The sequence below is a fragment of the Anarrhichthys ocellatus genome, unplaced genomic scaffold, assembly GCF_004355925.1.
Source record: "Anarrhichthys ocellatus isolate YVR2014 unplaced genomic scaffold, GSC_Weel_1.0 scaffold4, whole genome shotgun sequence".
NCBI lineage: Eukaryota > Metazoa > Chordata > Actinopteri > Perciformes > Anarhichadidae > Anarrhichthys > Anarrhichthys ocellatus.
Genome location: NW_022280034.1, coordinates 10,741,622 through 10,755,772, shown reverse-complemented (window position 1 = coordinate 10,755,772; position 14,151 = coordinate 10,741,622). Strand labels below are relative to the sequence as shown.

The window sequence follows — 14,151 nt, the reverse complement described above, 5'->3', positions numbered from 1 at the left end:
ATCAAAACCACACATCAAACCTGAAAACAACTTTCTATAAAAACAAAGAAAAAGTGTTCTAAAATGCGGTATTTACATCATCAACATTACAGACTGTAAGCAGTGTGCACAGTGCTGTTTCCCACTGTAGTGCTTGTAATGCTGTGTACGAAATCTACTCAAGTCAAAATGCTTAGAAGAATCCATCACAATGCAGGAAAAATACATGTTTTTAAATGTAACAGTCAACTTCATAGACAGCCAAGTATCAGTTTGTTATTGGTTATCAAAACATGTTCCAGGCATGTTCTCAGTGAAAGACACCGTGTTCAGCATCAGCTGTTTCAATCCTAGCTCAGAAATCTCTAGAGTCCTGTACGAACAACGCAAAACAGGAGTCAACATTGTCAAAATTAAGTTTTTAAAGATCTAGTATAAACAACTTCCGTTCCAAGTTGTGTTTTCTCTACAGTGTACAAAACGTGCAGTTATTTTTTTTTTTTAAAAGAGTTAAATATTAATATTGAATTTGGATTATTTACATCAAAACAAAATCCTCTGGATATGAAAAGAAAGTCTTTCACTGCTGCCTTCAAGCAGGTCCAGCCCCCAAACCTCCCACACCTCTCCTCAAAAAAAAAAAAAAAAAAAAAGAAAACTTTTTTTTTTTTTTTCTAAAGACGTCATTGTCTCCAGGATGTTTGTCCCGACAAGAAACAGGACACTGATGTTTAAAAAGAAAAGAATGTCATTGTAATCCAGAATTCACATTTTAAAAACACCGTTGACTATTTGGGCAGTTAACTTCAGATTTATGAACATGAGGAGTTCAGACAAAATGTCTGGCAGATTAAAAGTGATAGAAATCTATGTGGAAATGTGTGGCTAAATGTGTATCCAATACGTAACTGTATAATAGGAATACATCTTTTCAGTGGACTTTCCTGAAAACATTATTTAATCCCACAGCACACACCAGGCCATCTGTGGGTAATTGTGTTACTAAGGTTGCAAGATTACATGGTGCCACAAGCAACTACACGAGCAACACGATTTACTTTTTAAGCAATAAAGAACAAGAATTATCTTGCATCGCCATATATGACTGATCTCTCCAAGTCATCTTAGTTGGTCTATGTGAAAATGGGACTTTCATACCATGCCCCTTTACCTGCAGTATCAAATCACCGACGCTGTTCACAGCTGTCGTCCTGGTCGTAGAATATTATTGTTCCTTTGACAGTGAATATACACAGAAAAAAAGATTTTTTGAAATGTTTCAAATGCATCTGAATGCGTGTGTGTTGTATAGCCGGGATCCTCATGATCACAAATCTCAGTACAACCGTATGAAATCTTTGGGAAAACCTTTTATCGATTTGTTTTTTGTGGTGAATTTCATATTTAATATTTGAACTCTTTACCATGTGCTAAATAAACACAATTCCCTTCTTTACATTTCTAAACAATGATTTTGAGTGATAGAGAGCAGACGGTTTGATCCCTTAGCAGACCCTTGATTTGGAGGGTTAATGAATGAACTCAATAGATGACCCTGAGTGAATCATTGGCCTTATATGATGATGGCCATATTCTAAAGCGTAAAACATTTGTCGATTGCAATTCCTTATTCTTAATTTAAAAAAAAAAAAAAAAAAAAAAAAAAAAAAGAAATGTCGCTAATTCAAAAAAGGTCCAGTTTAAATGTACAGGCACAAATTGTCAGTAAACAGATGTATTTACATCAAGAAATAAAAACAAAGAATGGAGAGAAAAACACAAAATAAATGCACACCCCTCCTTTAAATCTCCATTGTGCCAAACGTTCTTCCACAAAGATGATATGTTCGCATCATAACACCTGGAGCTCATAATACAGACTCCTCTTCACATCCGGGAACCCCTTTCCTGAAGGATCTGCAAAGACCAAAACATGATAGAATGAACAAAAAACACATCGTACCACATGCTCAGGAAGTAGTTTTGTTCCCGACTCTGTAAAGTCTACTGTATTCCTGCCAGAGTGCTCACTCTCCCAGCCAGGAGCACTCACACATTTACTCTACGCGCTGGCTGATCCAAGCTTACTGGATGGGGTGCAGAGTGAGGAAGATAAAGCATCCTATGCAGCACGTGGTTCTAAAGCCAATAGTGGGTGAGCCCATGAAGCTTCCTTGCTACTGGAAAGACATGCAGCTGAAGCTAACCACAGCCCGAGGAATGATTCTGAACTACAGAAGAGATGAACAAACTGAGCACTGTGAAGGAAACAGCAGCAGAATAAAAATGTAATGTTACCGTGTTCAGGATAGATTTAAAAAGGCGTTTTTTTAACTTGTATTTCAGCTTTCAGCAAAATCCTTCATAATAGCAGCGTGTCAATGTAAAGAAGATAAGGTTTGTTTTTTTGTTTATTAACGGAGCTTGTTCATCACCATTCTGCTTCACCCGTTTTCCCTTTTGGGACTTAATTGCCGTCACACAAATTGAGATAATATCAGGAGTCTAAACCACAACAACAGATATCTTCTTTGTGTAAATCTTGTGAGATTAGGGTTGGCTGATACAGATGTCATTAAGACGTATTGCCACATTTACTGCAGTAAAAAAATAAATAAAAACGCCACCAGTGCTGTTCAAGCAACACTGGAAAATGCGGGTGTGTGCAGACGCAGCGGCTCGGTGTTCTCGGTTAAACAGTAGCGTTTTGTTTATTTATGTATGTTTATGTCTGTTGAGTTTACTGGTTCAAGCACTTGGTATAAAAATGTTGCTGGCTGGCTGAGGGCTACCAAACGTTGCATCACTACAATGACAATAAAAACCTCTTTATCTACAACTACTGTTTTTGACAATGAAATGGACAAAGTGAGGGTAGTAACCCTCCCTTCCGTTTAAATGTCATTGAATGAGGGAAAATGAGTCAAAACTGCTGCAGCTGATGATTCAGAGTGTCCTCCATTAAACAGGGTTGAGAGCATGAATATAATTACAGGGGTCTTATTTACACTACTGAAACAAATGGAGCTCTTCCCATCTGCTTCCAAAAAAAAAAAAAAAAGAGCTTCATCTGCAAATTAGCATTCAGCCAGTCTCAGCAGGAGCCATCTGGCTTTTGATTTAGCTCTGGCTTGTAGACTGTGAAGACCCAAGCTGGTTTTCAACCTGTATTCAGTCCCTTTGCTCTGGTTTAAAAAGGTCTCGTCTTTGACACGTGAACAAAGTTTTCAGTAGGGTAACCTGCATCATAGAGGCACAGGGAAGAGAGGGGACCAGCTAGAGAGGCTATGAGCAGAGGAGCGCTCACCAGTGAGTCATAAACGCTCAACCCTAATCAGAGTCATTTCATAATCGGTCTCTTGATCCTCACTCTGAGCAACATGCAGCCAGCAGAAGGCAAGAACGGCATGTTGTAAAATAATGGAGGCGTAAGATGTTGAAAAAGAGAACGAGGGGAAAAATAAAACTAATGGATTAATGTTCAGAGGGTATTAATATTAACAACTACATTTAGCAAAACTCCAAAAAGGTACATGACATAGGTCTAAACGCTGAGTCAGCTCTGTCTGAGACACCTTTGTGTGGTCTAGTCGTCAGCATCTAAATGAAAGTTGTTCATGCCTGAGTCTCAACAGGAAATCATTGTTCACTTAAGAAAACGTCTAAATGAATGTCTGCTTTGCTTGAATTAATACTTCCTTTTTCTCTGATCACCGGCGGTTCTTCAGGCAGGCTGTTTCTTAACTGAGGGACTGAATATTCACAATGTTCTCCTTCATAGAGCTTTCTCATCAATAAAGCAGAGGTGCCTTCAGTTCCCCGGTGGCGTGTTCATAAATGCAATGCATTTAAAACATTCAGCACAGGCCATCATTCACAGACGTTTGCTGTGGATGGCTTCTCAACGTGCCTCCCCGCAAACTCAGACACTTACCTTAGCCTTCTCACTGGGCTCACTGTTTGTCCCGTATGATTGATTGTGCAGCTCCTTGGAGACTACACACAGGAACTCGGCTTGGTCTTCGTTTCCGTAGTTGTAAGAGGAGCCTATGCTGACCAGCTAGAGAGAGACACGAGAGCAGAGCACAGAGGAAGAGTTAGCCTTAGACTGATGAAGTAGAGGCAGAAACTGGGTTACTCATGGTGGGAAAACAGAGGCAGGGAGACATTAAAGTAATGTAAAAGAGGTGAACAACCAATCAAGGAGCAGAGAAGGTTCATGCAACTCGAATTTAAGGCTCGACAATATATGATTTTGGAGGTTCTCTAATTCGACATAGCTCAATACAGTTTATACAGACTAGACTAATCAAAGTGTGGTCGGTGTAACTCTGACGTTTGTTTTTAGGATTAATTATCTAATTTGTTACGTGCACCATATAATATGACATACAGTGGAGATGACACACAAACATCAGTGAGGTTTAAACCCAGAATGTCATGGACACACAATTGTATGGTACACCACTTGGCCAACCCACTGAAAACTTTTTAAACTAATACACTAAGAAAAGATGGATGTTAGAGGCTCCAAAACCTATTTCAAGAGCTAAAGTGTTCTTATAAATGTGTGTTTTAGGTAATTAAACTTATAAAATGCAATACAAACTGTGTTTTCAGGACTTGCAGAAATGCCAGCATTGAGAACCAAAATAAAACATTAATGAAGATCATAGAGCAAACAGAAGATTGAGTTCCCAAAGTAATTAGACATAAAGAAAATAATTGATGGACCACAAAGATAAGGTAATGATAATAAAAGAAATGGCACAAAGACACCACAGTCAGAAAGTGCAGGGACTCCAACACAGGAAGCAAAAAAACGATGTGGGAACAGTGGATTTGACTTGATAGGACCATGCTCGTTTAAAGTGAATAGTTGGAAAGAAATCGATACAATCGAAAGTTGAAAACTACAGTATCGCCTTCAAAGCAAATAAAGAGGAGCAAACTACAAATTAGATTACTCCTGTCAGTAAACAGTAAACACCCGCTCCATGTTTTAGCTCTGTGACTGAAGAAAACGTGTTGGATTTTCTTTAGTGCTTCGACTGCCATATTAATTCAGATCAATAACATCAATTCTAGATACTGTGAGCTGTGTTCTAAAATCTGCTTTCTTTGACTATTGGTTTACTCTACGTTTTATATTGGGCGGCCGTGGCTCCGTAGAGGATCCATTATATTGACGGCTCCTCCAGTCCGCATGTCGTAGTGTCTTTGGGCAACTTATTGAACCTCAAATTGCTCCCGAAGGGATCGGGAGTATCGGTGTGTGAATGAGCGTTGAGATTAAATCCTGATGGGCAGGCTGGCAGCTTGCATGGCGATGGTATGAACGTGAATGTTGTCATGTGGCGTGAAGCGCTTTGAATAGTCGGAAGACTAGAGAGGTGCTATACAAATGCAAGTCCGTTTACCATTCCATCATGTCTGCCAAGTCGTCAGCAGCACGGCTTAACATTCTACCACAAGTATGGAGAGAGAACCGAGTGCAGAACCCAAATTCAACCAACATCAGTGAAGCTGCTGCTTCTAACAGCAAGTGGCTTTTTTTCTTTGAGCACTGAATGCGTCTGTCAGGAAAAGAATTTGCATGAGAAAATTTTCCTATTCCAAGTCATGTCAGTGTGAATAAAAGACAAGATATATTAAAAAGGAAACATGGATAAGATCTATATAAACAAACCCTCGTTCACACCTTGAAAAAACATGCGAGAAACAAAACAGAGCAGTTCCTGTTCCTGAATAACTGCTTTTACTGCTGAATGGTAAGTGTGTGTACACTGCAGGCTACATGTATACCGTCTGTACCCAGGTGTGCATGTTCAGACATGCATGGCCTCATTAGCCACTGCTGCCGGAGACTTGTTGTTGTTCAGCAATCTTCCTCACATTAGGCATCAACGCAGCAATAAAAAGACCAAATAATCCCAACTAGCTACCATGGATTCCACTCGTCACTCTGCTGAAGAGTCAACGAGCATCAACGCCTCAGACTTTCTGGGTAAAATGCACTTCGACAAATTGTTTGTATTAAATGGTATCTTAAACCAGCCGTAGGTCATTAAAGCTCATCTCCCCAATACACTCTCCTGGGCTGACGACTGAGCTTTCGGCTTTGCATAAGGAGTGTTTCTAGGAGTTTCCCATCTGACCTGTGTAAGGAGATTAGAGAGAGATTTCAGCTCTAATGGGATCCCTCGTCTCAGAGAGATCCATTCACATACATTCAATACACAAAGTGTAGTTTCTCATTACAAATATTAGCCTTTGGCAGCTCCAGCTGAACACACTCATGTAAGCCTGGACTATTCACTCCTAATGTTTGAATATATATATATCGATAACAAGGTAGATTACCTGCGGGGGGGAAGACAAAACAACATTTCACTACTAAACAACCAGCACTATATTACAGCACAGTCCCCAAAACAGCAAAGTGGCTACATGAAAGCACAGAAAGCTGTTGACAAGCTTTAAAAACTGTGAATGCAGTATGAATTTTAAAAAAAAATAAAAAAATAGCATAATGAAATAAAAACACAGACAAGAAGAAGTGTCATGTCTCTTAGCCTTACTGGTGAGCAAGCAGTACAAATGAACACGGAAAAGAATTAACTCAAAGAATGAACAACAGCTATGTGTCTACTTGGGACAAACGACGGTCAACGGGGTGTGTGTGTGTGTGTGTGTGTGTGTGTGGGGACAACATGGGGACCATGCAGTGACCAGCCCGTGGACAGAAATTTGTTAAGACACACCTCTCCGCTGTTGTTTGGCAAAGCAGACTCCTCTCCCTTCACCTCCCTTGACACAATCAGCAGAAACTCTGACTGGTGGGCCCGCCCGTAACCTATACTGACAAGCTGCAACAACCAATCAGAGCACAGAAGGGATGCCCGGATCATGTATGCGGACAGTGAGAAAGATGCGATTTGCTGTTTGGCTTTTTTTTTAATAGCCATTTCCAATATTGAGGATTGGACTTTCTGGGTCAATGTGAGCATAGCGGGGTGGGTGAAGCACATGGAAGGAGGAATGCTGCTGTGACCCCGCAGGAAGACATTTACCTGTTCAAACTTCCAGCCGTCAGACATGGTCGACACCATCTGTGTCAGCTCCTCCTCCTGGCACTGCAGCACACGGTAAACATGCTTCACTGGAACCTGAGAGGGGGAAAAACACACGAGAGAAATGGAATCAAAAGGGAGAAATGACACAAAAATGAATGGAACAAGATCGTCATATTCATGGGGAAAATGTATTTTAATAAAACTTCATGTACCTGTGATGTTTTACAGTCGCGATCCCTGATCTTATCCTTGAGGAGCTTTATTAATGATGTGATGTTGTAGAATTCGGCCTCTTCTAGCACACCTGAAACAGTAAAAAATAAACCCTTAAGCTTATAGCAGACATATCCTTCTACGACTTTAAGGTTATGCAGAGATGATAGTGTAATGTGTGAGAATCTTTACTTCTTTGACCAGTCAAATGATTTGCATTGCACTTTTGGTCTGTCAAAATAGAGATGCGATGGACAAATAGGTAGTTGCCTGCATTTCTTTTTTGCAATCATTGCCATGTCGTCACTTTTTGCAACAATCAATGAACAATGATGAACTCAAATATTCTACAGAGACATTACCTTCCTCTGCCAAGTCCCTGTTGAGCACCAGCTTGCCATGTCTCAAGTAGTTCAGCACTGGCCCAAAGTATGTGGGGTCTCTGTCGATGAGATAGGCACCAGTTTCATCCTGAGAGAAGAAAGAGGATGAGATTAATAGAATAACACTGTATTTACCGACGGTGTTCGATTTTCAGAAACAATTCAACATTCAGCCACACTTAACAGAACCACTGCTTGTCATTTTAATTATAAGCATCCGGTACAGGGCACACAGTGTGCACACGTATATCTGAATTGAAACATAATCTGTGGGGGGATAAAAAAATAAAAAAAAAAACAACACTGTGCATCAGGGAATAAAACTCGAGGGATAAGAATTATGAGGTCAGCTCCTGTGCTGATAATCTCTACTGGGGCTGAGGGGACATGCGCACACAAGTGTGACAGCTTTGGGCTATCACTTCACTATTCCCACAGGCCTTGGGTTTGATCCAGATTTCCTCACAACTACTGGGTATTCCCCTATTTCTGTAAGTACTGTGATTAGACCGTCTAAAACAATTAGAGCAGAACATTTAAAAAAAAAAAAAAAAAAAAAAAAGATTTGGAACAGCAAGCTGAATCCACCACGTGGACCAGGAGAAAGCACCGTGGCTTACAACCAACAATTAGCCGAGTCAGCTCTGGTCTGCTACATAGTTGGCCAAACACATAATTCGAGTCTTTTTGGACTGCTGTAGAACTACTGCAGCTTCACATTTACTAAAGCACTCGGAGGAGGGGGGACGGACCTTAAGCAAATGTTGTGCTGATCCTGAAATGCGACAGGATGTTTGACTTTGCATCGGTCGGGTATTATGGCTTCAGGAGCAATCAGCCGCACTGATGGTCGCTGCAATACTGTCACACTCTGCAGGCCGTGACCAAACTCAAACAGACAAGACTGCTATGAAGAACATGTGATGAGTCATAGTTACCTCGTCTTCACAAGCTCAGAGAGGATTTAAAATCAAAACCCATTAATCTTTTCCATAATGAGAGAAGGTCCCTGTGCATTTTCCTTTGTAATGAATCTGAACCCTCCTGGCTGGTTGACCTCATTTCCAATGCAAAAATATCCAACCGGAGCCTAATGGAGCTCTATTCTGGTCTTATCACCATGTGTCAGTTTCTTACACTTCCATAGTCACTGAAGTTTGAGCACAAGCACAGGTAGGCCCCTGCGTGGAGGAAACAGACCAAAGCTGTACGTAATGGTTGATATTAACAAATAAGCTCAGGTGTCTACTATTGACCTCCAGCATCACCTTTTTACCAAATGAATGAGATCCATCGACCCTGCTCGTAGCAGGAATTTGGACTGGTAATAGCAGAGGTGCATTCCACCAATTACTGATATTACTGCTTATTTCTGCGCTTGACAAGTCAATATGTCTGTTTGACGAAAGGTCTATTCAACTTTAGATTCACTCCCCCTTCATCCTACTTTTACTAGAAAGGGACAGTTTGGGAAACCGCTGCTATAACAAGAACTTGTCAAGGCAAGAAAATATTACCATGTGCTTGAAAAAAAAAGGGAAATACTTAAAAATACTTTAGTTTCCATGTATGATGTGCTTTTAGCATAACATTTGGCTCATAAATATGGTAAAACTTACATTTAGGGAGGATTCCAATAGCCCAGTGGTTAAGGCTCTCACATTAATTCCCTTTTCCGTACGGGGACATTTGAATAACCGCCGTGAATAACACCTGCGCCCATCCTACTATGATAAGTCAAAATGTCTGCTGTGAAAAGGACTGGACTGCATTATGAAAATGTACTTCTGTAAACAGCCTCAAAACACTCAAAGATACCATATGTGCACTTCACACTTCTGTAAACCTTCCGCTTTCTGGCCCGTCGCTGGTCCTCAGGGTGCACATGCATCAATGGGGGACCGTAGGGTGACAGTGACCCAGTTCAGAAAAAGATGATTATGGGGGCTCTGATATGGGAGCCCCGTGTACACAAAGGGGACAGTGTCTTTAATGAGAAACAAAAGGCTGTGTCTCTTGGGGCCCCCGGCTGTGGGGCACTGGGCAACAAGCAGAGGGGGGGGGGGGGAGCTCGATGCTCAGTCTGAGAAAGTTCACCATCTCCGTGTTATAACACGATCATGGTGATGATGAACAAAACGTATCTATGAATATCAAGGTTTAAGTGAAAAGCAACCAACCTACTATCTTGACAAACACAATAGCTTCAGTAACACAATATGGAGATTTAGCGATGAAATAAAAATGCTACATAGCCAACAAAAAAACACCAGATGATAGCAACAAATAAACTGACAACAACCACCAGTAATAGGTCAGCTGACTTTAGGTCAAGCATGCTACATAGTGCTCTGTGGTTTGGTGTTGTAAAAATATTGAACGTGCAAAGCCTTCCGTACATACAGTAACAAGAGCCAAGTCAAAGCAGGCCGAACCGTGACTGGATTCAAACCCAAGATAACTTGAAATTAAGGTAAATAGAAGCAAATTAGAAGGGCGGGCTTTGAGTATTAACCTTATCACACTTCTTCTACACACAATACACATCCTCCCACAGGAAATACCATGGTGACCCACCCTTCAAGCATGTGATGTCCAACAAGGCTTTTTGCAGACACATCAACACTGAATATCAACTCCTAATTCAACAAAATTAACAAGTCGCTGCATGTTTGCTTGCGAGTACAACGATGGGTGTACACCAAAACCTTTGCATGGCACAATTCACCCAGTCGAGCCAGACAGGTGTGGGTATATATATATATATATATATATTCACTGCTAAATTCCATATAACATCGGCTTTCAAATAATACACCAGGTGGTGGTTAGCAGTCGTTATCAAAGAGAAATAGCAACATCAGTGAAGTCATTCTAATTTGCATGTTGCACGTTATCAAAAGCTGCTCAGCCTTCACTGCAGTCAGGGTGGAGCACCAGCTTACTGCAGAAACACCACTTAAAAGATGTTGCAGTAGATCTTCTGAACCACATGACTGTAGCTACTTAGCCAAGTGGAAGCCTGATGCTTGTAGAGTAGGAGCCAGGAGTCCCTCTGGAGTACAAGCAGTAATGGCATCGTCAAATGGGCCTTCAACTTTTAAATAATACACACAGCACACCAGGCCTATATTATGTGAAACTATCTCATATTTCAAGATATTTAACACGGTGTATTTGAATGAGTTTAAACTTTCACGAAGGCTGGGAAGAACATATCGCCTTTCTGCCATTTTCAACTCTGCAAGGAAACACCGTTAGTGCATTTTGCAGAACAATGTTGACGGTAAACGAACGGCTCCTTTTGAACATTCCCTAAAAGCATTGCTGCTGTAATGAGAGGCAGTTAAGTAGCTCCACGACTAAGCTGGCAAACCAGAAAATCACTGAGACCTCGAGCTTTCTCCTGGCAGAACGAGAAATGTGCATTGCAACAGAAAAAGAAAAAGGCTGGAAGTGAAATGATTGGTCTCGTGGGGAATGAAATTCCAAATGACAAGATTTTAATTTAAGGCTCTGAACAAATGTAGGTGACTGGCTTTTGTGAATAAAGTTGCTTTAGACCAATAAAGCCAATCGGCCTCGAGTCGCACCTGATTTGCCAATAGTACTCTGCACGGTCCTGTTGAGCACTTACTGCAAGAAGACAGAGCAGGAGGAGACGTCACTGTGAAATATTTACATCGCCTCCCATGGTGTGCTCAGGCATGACATACAAGCTGAATACGGCACTAAATGCGACCATAGTTCTCCTCACACATGCCGCAGAGAGAACTTCTTTGGTGCATCAAATGGATATAAATATGTAAAGAATAAGATGTGGAAGGAACAAGAACCCTTTGTGATGGGGTGCTTGAAAAATTGATGCAGCTCTCAAAAGCTTTGAAAGCTGTGTCTGTCCTTGAGTGGTCTCGAGCTGAGCAGTTTGAAAGCAGGCGAGGGACGGACGCCCATTGATGTGCAACTCCCAGCTGGTTGATTGGACAACTGATGACTTTGAGAGCAATACCTGCTTATGATTTTGCAGCATCAAATATTCACACAAGTCTAACAAACCTAGTTAACATCTTATGAGTAGGATGTTAATTATAGGGTAAACTATTTAAAAAGTATACTTATAAATAAAAGGCTTTCTGTCTCATCTATGCACGTGACGGCACTTCCTCCACTTTCTCCCCGATCTACCCCAATGTGCAAAACAGGCTCCAGTCAACAACATGAATAATGCAGTTCTCCTCAAGAGTCCGGCTGAAGCACGTCAGCCTGCGTGACTGAGAACTGAACCACTCATTTCCTTGGCTGGGAAACACAATACTGCATTCACACAGAAACAGAGCTCTTCTCTCTGATCCGTTACTCTGCTGGGCTTCATATTCACATGCAGTCGTGTGATGCAAAAAAAAAAAAAAAAAGATGGCCTTCTTGGCTCAGTCGCTGATTAGATGAAATCATGCCGATGTAAATTGTTTTAGACACAGCAGCAAGTGAAATAATATCCAATAACCTGCTCTTTATAAGAAGCTATCTATAATCAGACTGCCTGCAGGAGAGAGGTACAGTAATGGCCTCAGAGTCTGATGCACACTTAAGACGAAAGGATTTAGATGGACTGATCCGTTGCTCATGGGAGGATAAACTGACAAAAAAAGCAAGCTGATTATTGAGAGATTAAGATATTTGCATGAAAATACGAGATGATCCACGGCCTCAGCTTAGCATAAAGGAGGGCAGCGGTGCAAGTAGATGACAACAATGAACAATGGGGCAGTAAACCGAACGACAAAAACCAGAGCATATTATACTATGTATACAGACACTAATACATTGTGTTTGACAGTGCCTGGGGCCTTCAAGCGCGCGCGCACACACACACACACACACACACACACACACACACACAAAGAGAAGCCTGCTTCTGGAGCATTGAGGCCATTCAGGCAGAGGAGTGACTTCATCCTCAGCTCTCAGTTGTCAGCAGCACCTCACTCCACTTGGCAATGAATTATGTGCTCATTAGAGAAGCCTCGGCACCAGCACAGAGGCTGATTACTGCACAGTGAACAGAGCCAAGTCACAGACTCACCTCAAGAGAGGAATGGGGGGGGGGACACAAATTGATCAAGCAATAAAGTCTTGTATGTGTAACGTTACATCATTTGGCAAGTCAATTACAGCACGCATTTCTGTACTAAATTATATAAAAATAGAAATTGGCATAAGATTTAGGCTGTTAGAATATTATGCTAAAAGTCCATTTCATATTTTACTGAAATGATTCTGTTATACACTTATTAGACTGATACGCTGAGTGAAATAGTTTACATTAAATACTATTGTAACCCATCTACAGCCATGCACAAAATTGGGTTACACTATCTACAGAGAGGTCCAAAGTTGAATATTTAACAGTACTTTTGTGAATATGGAGAATAATTGGTTGCTGTCACTGTTTTGACATCGCACAGCTCGGCCTCAGACGGAGAAAGTTTCCAACTAACGTTCTGGGGCGACTTGATATTTAGCCTGAAAAAGCCGTAAAACTGTTTAAACCATGCGTTGGTGTTTACATCAACACTTTAAACAAGACATTGAGGTAACGACAACCGCAAGACATGGCAACGAATTTTGTTAAAAGACCAAAATGAGCCAGCTACACACAGATGCTAGCAGCAAAGATCATATGTCATGTGGGGACTGTCGGAATCTAGCTAGCTTCGCGTGCTAATGCTAGTTAGCCACACACATTTGAGTTAGCACAAAGTATGAATAAACAGTGATGTTCACACAGCGGGGCATCTGGTTAAGCAAGCTGGTACACACAGTCACCAACCATCCCAGTTGCTCAACAATACAGGAAGCAACTATAAAGTAACTTATAGTTGACCAATAGCGCTCCTAACTAGCTTAGCATTTACCTTGTCGGAGTCGAGCTCGGGGTCAGCTTGGCTCAGTCTGTACAGAAATGATTTTGGATCTCGACACAGCGTCTGTCTCGTTGTTAAAAAATACGTCCCCCCGACGTTTAGTCGGATCCACTTCGATGCCCCGACACCGGCTGGAACGTGTCTCTCCGCCGGAGAATGGGCCAAACATCTCCGGTGGACGGAACCGCTTGTCTCGGAGCTGTTCTCTGCCATCCCTCTCTTCGTCTCCTCCGCCCTCGCCTAGGCTTGTGTGCGGCTGACAGGAAATATCTAAGCTGCAGCCACTGACTTCCACGATTCATGCAAAGCAGGCTGCCAGCGCCACAGCCACTCCTACCAGCCCACTCCAGCACCCACAGACACTTTGTGTAGATTATCCCGGAGAAGAGAGGCTCTCCCGAGTTTGATCCACTGACGCCTCGATGTGGAGCAATGGTCTCTTGATACAGACATCCCGGAGATGTCACAGCGTATAAAAATGTCACTTCGTGAACAGTATTTCATGCTCGCACATACAGAAGACCAACTAGGTTTAGGTTTTCTCCCGTGTTCGCAATACAATGTGTATTAAAAGTA

At 41.6% G+C, this 14,151-nt stretch overlaps 1 protein-coding gene across 2 annotated transcripts; it reads right to left on the bottom strand.

Moving 5' to 3' along the window:
• Nucleotides 1-611: 611 nt before the first annotated feature.
• Nucleotides 612-14,084, bottom strand: kctd5b (potassium channel tetramerization domain containing 5b). 2 transcript variants are annotated; one of them, XM_031842996.1, is made up of 7 exons: nucleotides 13,567-14,084; nucleotides 7,631-7,739; nucleotides 7,268-7,359; nucleotides 7,053-7,148; nucleotides 6,744-6,848; nucleotides 3,914-4,039; nucleotides 612-1,896 (listed from the first exon to the last, which is right to left on the bottom strand). In XM_031842996.1, exons 1-7 carry the CDS (start codon nucleotides 13,786-13,788, stop codon nucleotides 1,867-1,869), a joined length of 780 nt encoding a protein of 259 aa, XP_031698856.1. In that variant the 5' UTR covers nucleotides 13,789-14,084; the 3' UTR covers nucleotides 612-1,866. The 2 variants fall into 2 exon arrangements, with proteins under 2 accessions (XP_031698856.1, XP_031698857.1); XM_031842997.1 differs by lacking the exon at nucleotides 6,744-6,848.
• Nucleotides 14,085-14,151: the final 67 nt, after the last annotated feature.